The sequence below is a fragment of the Drosophila navojoa genome, chromosome 2, assembly GCF_054131105.1.
Source record: "Drosophila navojoa isolate 15081-1374.11 chromosome 2, UAZ_NAV_1.0, whole genome shotgun sequence".
In the NCBI taxonomy this organism is placed as follows: domain Eukaryota; kingdom Metazoa; phylum Arthropoda; class Insecta; order Diptera; family Drosophilidae; genus Drosophila; species Drosophila navojoa.
In genome coordinates, this window is record NC_142890.1 from 9053889 (window position 1) to 9068690 (window position 14802).

At 42.6% G+C, this 14802-nt stretch overlaps 6 protein-coding genes and 1 long non-coding RNA gene across 7 annotated transcripts; 5 read left to right on the forward strand and 2 right to left on the reverse strand.

The window, feature by feature from the left end:
* The first annotated feature begins 1 nt into the window (after nt 1).
* Nucleotides 2-1181, forward strand: LOC149092108 (uncharacterized). The gene has a single exon (XM_089257483.1). It carries the CDS (start codon nt 418-420, stop codon nt 889-891), a length of 474 nt encoding a protein of 157 aa, XP_089113609.1. The 5' UTR covers nt 2-417; the 3' UTR covers nt 892-1181.
* Nucleotides 1182-1476: 295 nt separating this feature from the next.
* Nucleotides 1477-3450, forward strand: LOC108656472 (lysosomal acid phosphatase). Its single transcript, XM_018108575.2, has 7 exons — nt 1477-1848; nt 1953-2048; nt 2119-2247; nt 2322-2435; nt 2498-2635; nt 2687-3091; nt 3160-3450. Exons 1-7 carry the CDS (start codon nt 1699-1701, stop codon nt 3322-3324), a joined length of 1197 nt encoding a protein of 398 aa, XP_017964064.1. The 5' UTR covers nt 1477-1698; the 3' UTR covers nt 3325-3450.
* LOC149092109 (uncharacterized) lies at nt 3395-4017 on the reverse strand. The gene is made up of 2 exons (XR_016196801.1): nt 3920-4017; nt 3395-3865 (listed from the first exon to the last, which is right to left on the reverse strand). It is a non-coding gene; the product is annotated as an uncharacterized LOC149092109 (long non-coding RNA).
* Nucleotides 3886-6047, forward strand: P5CDh2 (delta-1-Pyrroline-5-carboxylate dehydrogenase 2). The gene is made up of 3 exons (XM_018108550.3): nt 3886-4010; nt 4165-4452; nt 4520-6047. The coding sequence occupies exons 1-3, from the start codon at nt 3931-3933 to the stop codon at nt 6024-6026; spliced, it is 1875 nt and encodes a 624-aa protein (XP_017964039.1). The 5' UTR covers nt 3886-3930; the 3' UTR covers nt 6027-6047.
* Nucleotides 6048-6156: 109 nt separating this feature from the next.
* On the forward strand, nt 6157-9561 carry LOC108656443 (uncharacterized). Its single transcript, XM_018108508.3, has 3 exons — nt 6157-8200; nt 8254-8442; nt 8504-9561. The coding sequence occupies exons 1-3, from the start codon at nt 6253-6255 to the stop codon at nt 9076-9078; spliced, it is 2712 nt and encodes a 903-aa protein (XP_017963997.1). The 5' UTR covers nt 6157-6252; the 3' UTR covers nt 9079-9561.
* Nucleotides 9146-9566, reverse strand: fit (female-specific independent of transformer). Its single transcript, XM_018108623.3, has one exon. The coding sequence runs from the start codon at nt 9564-9566 to the stop codon at nt 9207-9209; it is 360 nt and encodes a 119-aa protein (XP_017964112.1). The 3' UTR covers nt 9146-9206.
* A 272-nt stretch (nt 9567-9838) lies between these two features.
* On the forward strand, nt 9839-14713 carry Vps15 (vacuolar protein sorting 15). Its single transcript, XM_018108483.3, has 9 exons — nt 9839-10077; nt 10160-10340; nt 10398-10858; nt 10912-11494; nt 11551-12687; nt 12750-12963; nt 13022-13664; nt 13726-14340; nt 14408-14713. Exons 1-9 carry the CDS (start codon nt 9980-9982, stop codon nt 14637-14639), a joined length of 4164 nt encoding a protein of 1387 aa, XP_017963972.1. The 5' UTR covers nt 9839-9979; the 3' UTR covers nt 14640-14713.
* The last annotated feature ends 89 nt before the right edge of the window (nt 14714-14802 follow it).

Below are 14802 nucleotides of genomic sequence, written 5' to 3' on the forward strand. Positions count from 1 at the left end.
ACGTCTTGTTTGTATTGACACATTAGTTAGTTCAAAATTTACAATTTTCTATGAAATTCAAAATTATTTCTCGCCTTTCAGTGCCAGCGAATCGTCTCTCACAGCAATCCAGCCCATTGAGCGACTTTTGAGCTGATTTAAGAACATATATATGGTCTAATGATCTTTGAAATTAATCTGTAGTTTCATCTGTTGCGGCATTGCGCGGTGCGCACCTACTTCTTGCCTTAGCCTTAGTGTTGTCAATCAGGACGCGCCCATAGAAGCTGCTGCTATACAGGGGCTATTGTAATTGGAAATCAGTCATATTGAGCACGCCATTGGGAAGTCTTGCGAGCGAAAAAGTGCACGGGGCAGAGCAAAACACATATATATATAGATATATATACAGGAAGTCGGCAGTAGTAGGAGTTCATTATGTCAAGGCACTGTTATCGTACTACCACACTGGAATTTTACGAGCTTGTGGTGCCAGAAGCTCGGGAGTACACCTACGGATCCGTACACTGGCCCTTACATACGGATACCTATTGCGCTAACGGATATTTTTCTAATCTGCAAAACCATTTGGCTATGGCTAACGATAGTGATCAGCATCGTGAGTTTGTCTACGACACTGTTCAGTATCCTCAACAACAAGCCATTTTCGAGTTTGGTCGGCAGGAGGAGCCGCATACCGCATACCTAGCATCTGTTCCCGTTCAGGAAGATCAAACAAAAAATATGGCCAAAGAAGATGAATATGAGACGAGCAACGTAGAAGCCGTAGCTGCAGAGCCAAAGACCACAAATAAGCCAAGGAGAAAGAAAAATATCTATCGTGCAAAACAGGGCTATTTGGTGGAGGAGCCCTCCAGTGAGTCCGAGAACGAGCAGGAAGCTAGTTCGTAGATTTTCGAGTTAATTATATTTATGGATCAATGGCAGGCTTGCCGCAGCGCTTAAAACAACATATCCGACCAACAATCAATTATTTAATCATTGCGGTTGAGTTACGGCAAGAATGATACGTGTCTTAAAAGTCCTGATGCTACTCATATGTATATGCATATATATATTTTTTTCTACTATAATATTTATCTAACAAAACATACACATAAATATTATTTACTGTAACCATTCAGTGTTTCTTCGTTTGTAAAACGTAAGCCTGCTTAAAGAAGTAAATTATATAAACCCAAGCTTGATATATTCTTTTAGTTCACTAAGTTTATAAGGTGGCGGCTTCAATTTCCAATGGGGTCTTTGATTATTAGCACTTGTATGTCAATAGTCTCTCTCTCTCTCTCTCTCTTTCTCGGTTCCACCGTCAATGTCTCCCAGCTCTCGTGCGTCTATGCTTGCTGAGATGCGATTGTTTGATGCTCTTCAATGTGAGTGTGGGAGCGTTATTACACTCTCGCTCTGCTCTGTTCAGTTACAATACTCTTTTGCGCTCAGCGGATTTGCGTCTGTGCTCGTGGTGGCCAAGCTGTCTATCACTGCTTGCTCAGTTGCCGCGTAGTCTTCGTAGTTGTCGGATGTGCGCATGGGGAATATCGGCGCATATGTGGTTAAAGCAATAACAGTTCATATAGCAAATAAACAAATACTATTTTTAGGTTGTGAAAAAATCAAAGTGTTGTAGTGCAAACACCTATATACATATATTAATAAACTGCAGCAGAAAACAAGAAATTATAAGGAATTTTATAGAAAATGTCGCCTTTCGACTGCAAATCACGACGTGGCACCAAAATATCAGTCATATTACTGGGCAGCGCTTTATGCATTGTAATGATGGCTTATTTCGTTTTCGGAGATAGCAACGACGAGCAGGGCTTGAAAAAGCTACGCATGATATCAATTGTGAGCATTAGCCAAGCATCTATCCAATTAGAATGCGCATTTCAACTATTTCATTTACATATGTATGTATGTATGTATGTGCATCGATTGTTTGATTTCTACAGCTGTTCCGCCATGGTGCCAAGAATCCGAGCGGCTTCTATCCCAATGATCCACATGCAGCGCACGACTGGCAGGAAGGCCTTGGTGCCCTCACACAGGTGAGATATAATCACGCAAGCAAAATTCAATATTGCTGAAAGCCTTTAAGTGCATTTTCTCTATTTGCAGAAAGGCAGCTTGCAGTCATACAAATTGGGGCAAAATCTGCGCATGCGCTACTATCGACTGTTGCCATCGAACAGCATTTACACACAGCAGCAAGTGCATGTTCTAAGCTCCGCCGCGGAACGCTGTGTGGTGCGTCAAAGTCAAACAAATTTGTCTGATGATAAGAGAACTGTGTGTCTTATCAGTTGGTAGTTATCTTTTAGATGAGCGCTCAAAGCGTATTGGCCGGCCTGATGCCGCCGCTGGATAATAATAATGTGTTGCCCATACCCTGGCAGCCGGTGGCCGTAAACACCCTAGCACGTAACGATGACATTGTAAGTTTTAACTCGAAATATCCAATTCATAGCTTTAAATTTTTATTTTCTCCTATTTGTAGTTGTTGGCACAGAAAAAGCCCTGCGCTAAATATGAGAGCATACTACAGAAGCTATACAAAAACCCGCCACCAGATCTTGAAAAGTTAAACGAGGAAAACAAGGAGCTATATAAGCTTCTCACAAAGAACACGGGCAAGGTAATTACTCACATCGAATGTTTCCTACAGCAATTCATTTTCACTTTGCAGAACATTTCCAATGTGCTTGATGTGGAAATGTTGTATACCACATTAAAAACAGAAGAGGAAGTCAGCCTTACCCTGCCGGATTGGACTGAGAACATATACCCAGAGGAAATGCGATCGTTGGCTGAACGCAGCTATGCTCTGTTTACCGAAACACATCTCATGAAACGTATCAAGGGCGGTGCTTTTCTCACAGAAATACTCAAGAAAATGCAGAACAAACGCAAAAAGAATTTGAATCCGGATCGTAAGATATTTTTGTATGCAGGCCATGATGTTACCCTGGTGAATGTTATGAACTCAATGGGAATTTTGGATCAGACGGCTAAGCTCCCAGAATATGCCTCGGCATTAGTCTTTGAGCTGCATCACAGCAAATCTTTCGCTGATGGAGATTTCGAAGTGAAGGTATATCAAGGTTTACTTCTATTGCTAATCTAATTAACTATATTCTAATGTATTTAATCTACACACAGCTGGTATACTATTTTAATAGTGAGGACAAATTCCCCAAGGAGCTCAGCATACCCAATTGTGATTCACCATGTTCGCTGAGTCAATTTGCTGCTTCGTTAGAACCACTATTACTAGATAATTACGATGATACCTGTGAAAATCCCACATTTGACTGCAAGAATTAAGATATTTGTTTTTGTTTTTTTTTTTTTTTATTTTCGTTTTACCCCTTGTTAAACATATTTCAAAATGTAGTCAGGTTTGTATGTTATTGTTGAACAATAAACATTAGTATATGTTCAGAGAAAAGTTCTACGAACAAAATTATTAATTCCGACACTTTTTAGTTAAATTCAAAATCTAGACCCTTTATCTTCGGCGTAAAGAAAATAAATAGGTACCTCTTCCGCATCGTTGACTCGAACCATTTCTGTATGGCTTATTAAACGAATGGCTGCAAGTCCATAGAAGAGCATAGGGAGGCCTGTGACAAATACGGATTGATACTCTTACAGATTCTTCTTCCTGAGGGCACTCACCCAAGTTTATAACTTTTAGAAAGCGAAAGAATTTGTCCTCCATCGATAGATCTGCTACCTCACGTTTGCTGCAGTGGTACTTCATGTACGGATAACAGCCTGTGCGTAATATATGGTAATTTGTGCCCGTATCGAGCGTCCAATTGAAGTGCGACATTCCGCGCTGATCGTTTTGAACATCCTTAAACTTTATTCATGGTATTATAGAATATTTGTAGACGTTCGCTCGTACTTTGCTCACTTTAACAAAATATGATGTCCAAAATGGCTCATGGCATTGTTTTAAATAAGCGGTCAGCACTTCTGAGGCTCGAGGCTTCAACAAAACTCGCGTAAGTTGCATTATTAAACAAACGCATCGATTTATTGCATAAAAACAAACAACATACAAACAGCTGTTTTATTCAATTTACTGTACTGGCGTACATATCGATCTATCGATAGTTTCAGCAATAAGCACCATTAAATATACGATAACATTTTCAGATTATCGTTCAATTTGCCCGCGTTTGCTCGGTGTTTTTCAATTTCAAGTTTGCGCAATTGTCCAGTAGAAAATATAATAACTGAGCATTTTAATATGTTACCAATACAAAATGAACGTATGCTGCAATACAAGGCTGGATCTGATGAACGTAATCAGGTGAAAGCTGAACTTAAGGCAATTCTTAATAAAATAGAGCCGGTCCCAATCGTAATAAACGGCAAGGAAATTTTTAAGAAATGTGAGCTTGCGCAAATAATACCTTACAATATAGAACATTTTATTGCACGGTATGACTCCAGAAAAATATAAATCCAATATCTATGTATTTTAATCGCCTAATTTCAAATCATATAGTTACTCCCACGCAAATAGAGAATTAATTGACCGGGCTATCAGTTCGGCTACTCAAGCGCAGCAAAAATGGGATAAAACGACGTTAAGGGAGCGCATGGCCATTTGGGAAAAGGCTGCTAATTTAATTGCTACGAAATATCGTTTTAAGATTGTGGCGGCAACGATGCTTGGTCAGGGGAAGACTCTCTGTCAGGCGGAAATGGATCTCGTGGAATTGGTGGACTTCATGCGCATCAACCCTATTTTCCTACGAGACTTAGCCAATTACGAGCCAGTTAACGGCCAACCAGAGTCGTGTCGCAACCATATGGTGTTACGGGGGCTTTCTGGATTTGTAGCCGCCATCAGTCCATTCAATTATACCAGCATCGCTGGCAACTTGGCGTATACACCGGCCTTAATGGGCAATGCTGTGCTCTGGAAGCCTTCAGATTCCGCTGTGTTGTCAAACTGGTATGTGTTCCAGGCTATGCGAGAGGCAGGCGTACCTGAGGGAGTTGTTAACTTCGTCCCAGCTGAGCCAACGATATTTTCCACGGCCATTACTTGTAACCCTGACTTGGCGGGCATTCACTTTACCGGTACTTCTGCGGTGTTGAAGTTGCTTTGGAAGATGGTTGGACAGCGTATTGATACTTATAAGAACTATCCTCGGTTAGTTGGCGATTGTGGTGGCAAGAACTTTCACTTCCTGCACCCGTCGGCAAATCCAGAAGTTGCTGTAGCCTGTACCGTGCGCGCAGCGTTCGAATATGCTGGCCAAAAATGTTCCTCCTGCTCTATGCTGTACGTGCCCGAATCATTGTGGAAGACGAAAATCGAGAAACCACTGCTGAGGATTACCAAACGGCTGTTTGTTAGCGATGCAACCTACTGTGACTGTTTTTACTCGGCGCTCATTGATAGGAAGGCATATCATCGGCTTTTCACATATCTCAAGTACATACATAACAACTCCGAATGTAAAATGTTAATTGGCGGAACTTGCTCCAAGGGCCGTGGCTACTATGTGGATCCCACCATTGTGCTTGTTGAAAATCTCGATGACTTTCTGTGCAAAGAGGAACTGTTAGGACCCATTCTATGTGTCTATGTCTATCAAGACGAGAACTTATATAGGATTATGGATAAAATTACTGAAGTGAATCACGCTCTAACAGCTTCGATCTTTGCCCAAGACAATCAGTTTATTCGTAAAGCATGCGAGATCTTCAAGTCTAATGTGGGCAATCTTAACATAAATGATAAGTGCACGGGTCTAATGGTTGGTCAGCAGCCATTTGGAGCTGGTCAGTTAACAGGCAGCAATGAGAAGCTGGGTAGTCCACAATATTTACTACGCTGGACATCGCCGCAGGTCATAAAGGAGTCATTCGTTCCACATGTCAACGTCTACTATCCATATATGGAGATCAGCGACAATATATTAAATATTAATAAAGAAACGACTGACGTTGACTATAATAATTCTGACTCTGATGATTATTACATCAAAAATCCTGAATAAATTCTTAGTTTGACATTGTAACTTTATTTTCGTTGTTTTATTAAATTGTAGATTTTTGGTCAATTGGTCAGTTAGAGATTGCCTATGGCGACTCCTAATTCTCTACGTATATATTCTATAAAAAATCACCTTGTTGTGAGTTAAATGTCTAATTCGACTTATAAAATTTACAATTTACTTTTGGTGATTACCAGATGCTCGACTTAAATTCGAGGCACAAAATGAAATGTCTGGCTGGCATGATCGGCAGCACGAAGTTCGAATAACAACTATATACCTGTTGCTGCTCCTCTCGATTCCAAACGCAACCGCCGATAGCAAATCATTTTTAAGCCCCTCCAACGCTACGACCAAATGGAAACGAAACAACAAAGTGGATATACCCCGCCTCTACACCGCATACAGGGTGCTATTGCAGGATGGTGTTGGCGGCGGCGGCAATGCCAAAATAGAGGTGGGTCAGATAGGCAAACGAATAGCTGTAGCAGAGGAGGACGACGAGAGTTCTATTAGTAAAACCACAGTACCTCTTAAAGGAAATTCGGCAGTGAATAATACAGAGAAAGTAATTAGTTTTATTAAAGATCTAAGGTCAAAGGAAAAGGGTTTGAGTTCCTTCGATTACAACAACACAGAAAAGGCTAAATGTGCGCGGGTCGAAAAAATCAAGGATGTTGAGGACGAAAAGAGTGGTAAGGAGAAGTCAATAGAGGATCTGCCAGCTGCTCACGGCATGGTTATACTTAAAATGGATGAGCCTTCGAAGACCAAAGGGGAAAATGCTAAGAAGACTGAGGCAGCCAAAATACAACAAGCTAATATTGATGAAATGGAGAATCGGTTAGCCGAATTAAATAGAGTCTATCAAAAATATGTGAATGTGTGGAAAAGACCAACACCAGAGACAAAGGGGTATACCTTACTTGGTAATAAGAACGCACTTCCGGCTACTAATGTTCGCTTAAGTGCATTAGACGCACTTGTCGACGTTGTAGAGACTCTCAAACAATCAAATCCGGTTGATGAAATAGTTAAAGCCATAAATGACGAAATGAACCCAGAAACGGAAAGTCTTGTAGGCTCGATCAAATTAAATGTCAACGACTGTTTAGCACCATCTAGCCAACAAGGGAAAAACAAAATAATTAGCGATCAGTCCTCGAATGTGGTCAAACGCCTAGTTCCAAAAGTGTCCCCTGATGTGAAAACTGGCGGTCTCTATGAAGAGTATAAGAAAAAACTGAATGATATATTGCAGGCACACAAGAATACCCACAAGGCCCTAAGCGAAGAACAAAGACTACGCGCTCAAAGTAGCGCAGCCGTAAACGCCAATACGTTGACCCAATGCCACTGCGATGCCACAAAGTCCGTAATAATAGCCGTCGATAGTGACGGACAGACAGTGACTAAAGAGCAAACGCCATGTTTCTGTGAGGCCACCAGGCCAACCAACTTGGCCATCGACGGTGATACGGTCACAATATCCAATGGGTTAATACCCTGCTACTGTGATGGCATGAAGAGCGACAATTTGGCTGAAGTGTTTTCAGATGGCCAACCAGGTAAATCCATTGTATATATGAAGGTGCCGGAGTCAGAGACACGTGGACAGCAGCCGAACAAGGAGAGCCAGATGAACGGTGGCCTAAAGCCATATTATTTATCTAACTCCAAGCACAGACAGATGGTCTGGAACGATGTGCCTCTGATGAGGCCCGGCAGTCGACGGAAGGGTGATCCAGTTATCCAGCAAATAATGACGGTACCGAAGCGTGGACCTAACCAGCCTGTAGTCTGCGTGAAAAATAGCCAGGACTCGATCCCATTGAGAAACAATTTGACACATTTACCTTCATTTACCAAGAACAAAAGCAAGCTTCACCATATAATCAGAGTCTTGCAGACCAAGCATCGTCCAGGAATTAAGAGAAAAGCCCAGAAGCGTGGCTTAAATAACCGCTACGATGGCATGTCTGCCAATTTGGCATTTCCGGAGGTGCTCGTTCAAAAATTTGGGCAACCACAAGAGACTGGCGGAAAACTTATTGAGAATATGGCAAAGCAGTTAAATGTATCGCCTGTGGAGATGGCTCAGCGCATTGCTTCATCCAGTGGTATGGGCAGTGGACAGCCAATGGCCACTGGCATGTATCCAGGACAGTCGCCCTTAGGTAAGTAATTGGTTGATTTATCGTGTGCTTGTCTTACAAAGTTTTTTAAAAAGCAAGCCAGACCAACCGGGTCCAAGTACCAATGATGGCCCCAAACCTTAATAATCAACAAGGACAGGCAGATGGAAATATGGCATTCGTGTTGGAAAAGATTCTAAGTCGATTACAGAGCATGCAAGATGCCAGCTCTAATCAGGGATCCACAGAGAAGCTACCTTGCTGCTTTGCAGAGCCATCTGACGGTTAGCAAAGTGCTAAGGTTTGAAATGAACAAAAAGTTTCTTTAAATTCTATTCGTATCAGGTGCTCCCTGTGAATTAACAGGGTCCTGGGAGTCAGCTTTGTTGGGCATACGTATCAACATAAGAGACGATAATAAAATCGTTGTGGCCGAAGTCAAGCCCACCTGTATGCAGCCCAAAGTTCGACGTTCTGAAACCAATCGACTTTGGCGGCAATGCGTGAAAGTGACTCCGGCGGAGATCAGGGATCGCTTCAAGTCATCGTCAACAGCTTTGAACAGACCACTTAATATTACCATTCAGGACACGGTTCCACCACGCCAACACGAAATGCTGGAAAATCTTGCAGAGTGGATATTCACTGGTAGTTCGGTCAGCATCTTAGGAGGGCCCATGTTGGTCACCTGCCAGAATGTGAACACCAATTTGATAGGTACCTTTGTGGGTTTTTGTCGGAGATGTGGCTGCATTGATACCATATTCGGTAGTTGGACTTTCTGTCACCCATCACGAGATTGTCAGGATATAACGATGTCGATATTTGAAAGACGAGATATCTTGCGTCGTTATACATTAGACGATGCTCGAAAGGAACGATTAAAAGAGCATTTATATAGCAAATCCAAAAAGCCATAGAGAACCATAGGGACGCATTGTTAAATGATTAAGAAATTAGACACACACACATATATACATATACATATTTTGTTTCTATTATTTTGTAGTCATTTATTTTGATATATAAAACGTTTAGTTTATTAACTTTAAAGCTGCTGGTGTTTGTGACGGTTGATAAATAACATGGCATAACCAATGGAACGCTTTACACAGTGCTCGTCCATGTCATTTCCTGTTTTGCAGTCCCTCAATTCACCCACAACATAGTCCACAATCCTGTTTTTCACCTGCTCGTCGTCGATGCGCTGCAAACGCTTTTCAACTTTGTGGATGAGTAAATAGGCTTCAGGATAATCAGCCACATCACAGGGCCACATATCGGAGTGCCTGTGAGTCCAGCTGGGTCTGACTTCATCACTTGAAATATAATCCTGGGATTGACGCCAGGTGCCGGCTTGAGCTAGCGCCAATGAACAGGCGAACAGTACGATGCACGAGACACGCATTATGTAAAATTAATAAAGGGCGTAATTCAACTAGTGATTTAAGGTACAGACATTTCAGTTTATATAGGTGTCAAGCAGAGACTATATTGCTGAATTTGCAACTCTTTGTTTTGTTGGTGCTTTGCACTTTGAGTGACCGATTTCGTTTTTGCTAACAGTTGCACTTCTTTTCATGAGTGTTTTAAAAATTTCGATTAGCGCGATTATTTCTTATAATCGATAAGAATGTTGACTATCGACAGCAAAACAGCTGTTCAAATGTCATTGGCAAGCACTAGAAATAGCAAATTTGGCAACTCTGAATAAAAAGAGTCCAACTAGAAGAAGTGGGAGTTGCATTTGCTTAATTAAAAACAAACAAACATAAATAATAGGTCTGCTTCGTCCAGAAATAAAGTGCAAATGCAAGCAAAATGGGTAATCAATTGGTTGGCATTGCACCATCGCAGATCTATGCAGTGGAACACTATTTTTCGGGCCAGTTCGGCAATGAAATTATTTTCGACTTGAAGTAAGTATATATTTAACAGCTGGTTATTTATTATGCATAAGTGTATATGTATGTGCATATATGACGTCTTACCCATCCACAGTATGGGAAGTACTCGATTTTTCAAAGTGGCTAAAGCTAAAACTGAAGAGGGATTGATAGTGGTCAAGGTATTTGTCAAACATGATCCAACATTACCTTTGGAGGATCATAAAGAACGCTTGGAGAGCATAAAAAAAACTCTTGCCAATGCTGTTAACTGTTTGCCTTTCCAGCGAGTGGAGGTAAGTTCATAATAAAATGATGACGTTAATACAGACGTTAATCAGTTTTCATCCCAGCTCATTGACAAAGCAGCCTACATAATGCGGCAGTACGTTAAGCATAGTCTATACGATCGCGTTTCAACGCGACCTTTTCTCACTGTGCTGGAAAAGAAATGGATTACATTCCAGATTTTATGCGCCCTGAACCAGTGTCACAAACAGAAAATCTGTCATGGCGATATAAAGCTTGAGAATATATTGATTACCTCTTGGAATTGGATTCTGTTGTCAGACTTTGCTTCATTCAAGCCAACATATTTACCAGAAGATAATCCAGCGGACTATACTTATTTCTTTGATACGAGTAGACGTCGCACTTGTTATATAGCTCCAGAGCGATTTGTCAAGACTCTGTCTTCTGAAGATGATCCTTATAATGCAAATATGTCCGTTATACATTCGGATTCTATAATACCTGTTCCCACATCATATGCAGGCAACACATTACAGCCCGCAATGGATATATTTTCTGCTGGGTTAGTAAGCCAATTTTTTCGATGAATCGTAATATATGTATTTCTATTTGCAGCTGTGCCTTGCTAGAGCTTTGGACAGAGGGCACTGCCCCATTTGAGTTATCACAATTGCTCGCCTATAGGCAGGGCGAACGAGATCTTGTTGAGAAGCATTTGGCTGGGATTGAAAATGAGCGACTGCGTAATTTACTGGCATCCATGATAGACATTAACTCATTAAATAGGAAAAGTGCAGAAGATTATTTAGATCAAGAGCGCGATAAACTGTTTCCGGAGTACTTTTACTCATTTTTGCAGTCATATTTGCAAATGTTCTCATCGACTCCAATTATGTCACCGGACGATAAGATACAGTGTTTGCACAAGGACATTGGTCACTGCATTAAGGTGCTGACAAATGTACAGGACTTGACGCCCAGTGAGGAAGACAAAGAAAACATAGAAAAGAAAGACCCGGTGAAGTGTGAGCGGCTACCGCCAGAGCAAGATGGTCTTATACTAATCATAACAGTAGTTACCTCTTGTATCAGGGGTCTCAAACAGTCTAACACGAAAATCGCTGCATTACAGCTGCTGCAAAAGTTATCGAAGTATACCACATCGGAGACCATACTGGATCGTATATTACCCTATATTGTATGTCATTGACTATTTATCAAATTTATAATCTAATGTATGTATATTCTTTGCAGCTGAATCTGGCTCAAAAGTCGCCAGCCAAGGTGCAAGTTCAGGCCATCGAAACGTTGACTGCGTGCCTGAGCATGGTAAAGGACATTCCACGCAGCGATGCCAATGTGTTTCCGGAATACATACTGCCCTATATCGCAGACCTGGCCAGCGAATCGAGCGCTGTCATCGTACGTGTGGCCTTTGCTCGCAATATTGCAGCATTAGCTAAAAGTGCTGTATATTTTCTGGAGGAAACACAGCGAAATGCACCAAATGAAATGCCCACGCCCCGCTACGAGGCGGAGTTGAATGCATTGCACGATATTGTTCGCCAGACGGTGTTAAGTTTGCTGACGGACACCCAACCCATTGTCAAGCAGACCCTGATGGAGTCTGGCATATGTGATTTGTGTGCATTCTTTGGCAAAGAGAAGGCAAACGACGTGATACTCTCGCACATTATGACGTTTCTCAATGACGAGGACAAGAATCTACGAGGCGCATTCTATGACAATATTGCCGGTGTTGCCGGCTATGTGGGCTGGCAGGCATCGGATATACTAGTGCCACTGTTACAGCAAGGCTTTACGGATCGCGAAGAGTTTGTCATTGCAAAGGCCATACGCGCGGTGACAATCCTAATAGAATTGGGACATATAAGAAAGCCTACCGTGACTGAGATTGTCAAGGAAACCGCCTGCTATTTGTGCCATCCAAATTTGTGGGTTCGACATGAGATTTGCGGCATGATTTCGACCACAGCCCGCAATTTGAGCGCCATTGATGTGCAATGTAAGATTATGCCAGCTATTGGAAAGTTCTTAAAGGCGCCGCTCATACAAGTGGATAAACCGCACATTCTACTAGACTGTTTGTTTCCGCCCATACCCAGGCAAATTTATGACAGTGTGCTGCGCTTCCAGGATATTCAATGCTTTGTTGGTGCTCTTGAAGATCGCGCGCGTTTGCGTGAAAATGCACGAAACGGTGCACAACCACAATATGATGAAATGGGCAGACAGATCTATGATGCAGGGCAACGCTTGGAGGACATTCAATACTTTGTAGGTTCTGCTGTAGATCGTGCACGCTGGAGAGGAATTACACGCCCTGGAGTCCAGCCGCAATTTGATGACATGGGTCAGACGCTGCTCAATGTAAGTGCTTTGGTAATTTTGGTCGGTCCTATTGAACCACTCACATTTCCAAAACACTACAGCTCTTTCGACGCCTCATATCAGAGGGATTAACGGAGACCATTGAGATGCAATTGTTGGCAATGAAACCTTTTCTAATAGACCTTAAGCACAAGGCTCAACAAGATATCGATGATGGCAATTCAGCCAATGGGCGGATTCTGGTCAGCCGCAAGCACGTTGCCTGCCACGAGTATCCACTGGCGGAAAAGGCAACAAAATTGACACTGGACAATCGTAAGAGTTGAAAGGAATCCAATTTGGGTATTTTCTTATAAGTATATCTATCATATAGGAACTTCTCATGATACGCATGCACAAGCGGTAGTTTCACCGGCTTCAGATGCGGGTGTAACTCCACACATAGCTGGTGGTTCCTCCGGCAGTCCGGCATCCGGCGCCATGTTACTTGGAGTTCCTCCAACAACAGTGAGCGCCGCCACTTCGTTGGGAGAATATACCTTGCCGGATCGTAACTATTCATTGGAGCGTTCGTCTGAGTGTTGCAAGGATCTGGAGTCGCTGACTCTCAAGATCAAGCGACGCTACAATGTGCTGGCACTCTCACAGCGCTGCAACTATGATAAGCTGGTCACGCCGTATCCACCGAATTGGCGCCTAAACGGCACATTGGTGGCACATCTACATGAGCATTCTGAGTCGGTGATTAAGCTAGCGCCACTGCGCCCGGATGGCTCGTTGTTTGCTAGCGGCAGTATTGATGGTACTGTCAGGTTGTGGGACTGCAGCAAGCTAAATGGCAATCAGGGAATTAACAAATCGCGCCAGGTATATTCTGCCCATACGCCTGTTTATGCATTAGCTGCATGCGATGCTGGGCAGTCACTGGCTGTGGGTGGCAAGGATGGCAGTTTGCTTATAATGCGCATTGACCGTAATTCCACTAAGATGACGCTGCAGCAGGCCTTGGATCAGAAGTAGTTATTTACCAACCTTTTGTTGCTCATTCGACCTAATCATCTTTCTCTTACTTTGCAGTGAATTTAATGATGGCCCCGTCGTGGATATGCATGCATATGACCAATCGGCGCAGAGCGTAATCGTCTATGCCACACTCTATGGAGGAATCGTAGCTTGGGATACTCGCATGCAGCACAGCGCCTGGCGATTGCAGAATGAGTTGCGTCATGGCGTTATCACCACCATCTGTGCAGACCCAACTGGCTCCTGGCTGGCAACGGGCACCAGTGGTGGCAAACATATCTGCTGGGACCTGCGTTTCCGACTACCCATAACTGAGATAAAGCATCCGGCTGATTCTTGGATAAGAAAAGTTGCCTGCCATCCGACAGAGCCATCGTATCTAATCTCAGCATCTCAGTCCAATAATGAGGTATCGGTTTGGAATATTGAGACCGGTCAACGACAAACAGTGCTGTGGGCAAGTCCAGCGCCCGTCTTAACCAATACCACTCAAAATGACCCAGCCACAACTTGCGGTATATTGAGCGGAGTCGTTGACGGATCGCCGTTCATCTTAACAGGTAGCTCGGACCAGCGCATCAGGTACTGGGATATAGGTTCACCAAGGAATTCGGCTTTGAAGGTGCCAGCTTCGAATGATAATTTGGCAAATGTGTCTTTTAACTATAGGTATGTTACAGTGGCTCCATTTTCTGTAACCGATTGAATATTATATATATATCTTTGCGTCTTTTAGCGCCCGTCTTATCGACGGCAGTCAGGTGATTGAGGAGCAAATCATTCCCAAAAATAATATAGGCGACTCGCAACAGATGCGCGCTTCAATAGAGGAAAGTCCAAGATCGGGACCCGATATGCCTAAAGCAAGTCATCACGATGCCATCACTGACTTGCTCATGTGCAAGGATAAGGGCCAGATATATATAGCGTCGTCGTCGCGCGATGGTGTTATCAAGCTCTGGAAGTAGACAACGCTTATTTAAACTCTTTTTATCTGTGATTAGTCTAATTAAACTAAATAAATAATCAATGTCTGCATAAATGTGCGTTAAATTCAAATTCTTTGATGCATTATTGTGCTGTGGATCGTAAGACATTAAATAGAGTTGCCAGATCGGTGTGTAATGAAAT

Excerpts from the sequence above, each read along its gene's own strand:
- LOC108656472 (XM_018108575.2), top strand. The coding sequence starts at position 1,699 with ATGTCGCCTTTCGACTGCAAATCACGACGTGGCACCAAAATATCAGTC. Across the intron at positions 1,849-1,952 it reads AGCTACGCATGATATCAATT|CTGTTCCGCCATGGTGCCAA; the intron begins GTGAGCATTAGC and ends TGATTTCTACAG. Across the intron at positions 2,248-2,321 it reads CCGCCGCGGAACGCTGTGTG|ATGAGCGCTCAAAGCGTATT; the intron begins GTGCGTCAAAGT and ends GTTATCTTTTAG.
- Vps15 (XM_018108483.3), top strand. The coding sequence starts at position 9,980 with ATGGGTAATCAATTGGTTGGCATTGCACCATCGCAGATCTATGCAGTG. Across the intron at positions 10,078-10,159 it reads GAAATTATTTTCGACTTGAA|TATGGGAAGTACTCGATTTT; the intron begins GTAAGTATATAT and ends ACCCATCCACAG. Across the intron at positions 12,964-13,021 it reads AAAATTGACACTGGACAATC|GAACTTCTCATGATACGCAT; the intron begins GTAAGAGTTGAA and ends TCTATCATATAG.
- P5CDh2 (XM_018108550.3), top strand. The coding sequence starts at position 3,931 with ATGATGTCCAAAATGGCTCATGGCATTGTTTTAAATAAGCGGTCAGCA. Across the intron at positions 4,011-4,164 it reads GAGGCTTCAACAAAACTCGC|ATTATCGTTCAATTTGCCCG; the intron begins GTAAGTTGCATT and ends TAACATTTTCAG. Across the intron at positions 4,453-4,519 it reads ATAGAACATTTTATTGCACG|TTACTCCCACGCAAATAGAG; the intron begins GTATGACTCCAG and ends CAAATCATATAG.
- LOC149092108 (XM_089257483.1), top strand. The coding sequence starts at position 418 with ATGTCAAGGCACTGTTATCGTACTACCACACTGGAATTTTACGAGCTT.
- fit (XM_018108623.3), bottom strand. The coding sequence starts at position 9,566 with ATGCGTGTCTCGTGCATCGTACTGTTCGCCTGTTCATTGGCGCTAGCT.
- LOC108656443 (XM_018108508.3), top strand. The coding sequence starts at position 6,253 with ATGTCTGGCTGGCATGATCGGCAGCACGAAGTTCGAATAACAACTATA. Across the intron at positions 8,201-8,253 it reads TCCAGGACAGTCGCCCTTAG|CAAGCCAGACCAACCGGGTC; the intron begins GTAAGTAATTGG and ends TTTTTTAAAAAG. Across the intron at positions 8,443-8,503 it reads CTTTGCAGAGCCATCTGACG|GTGCTCCCTGTGAATTAACA; the intron begins GTTAGCAAAGTG and ends TATTCGTATCAG.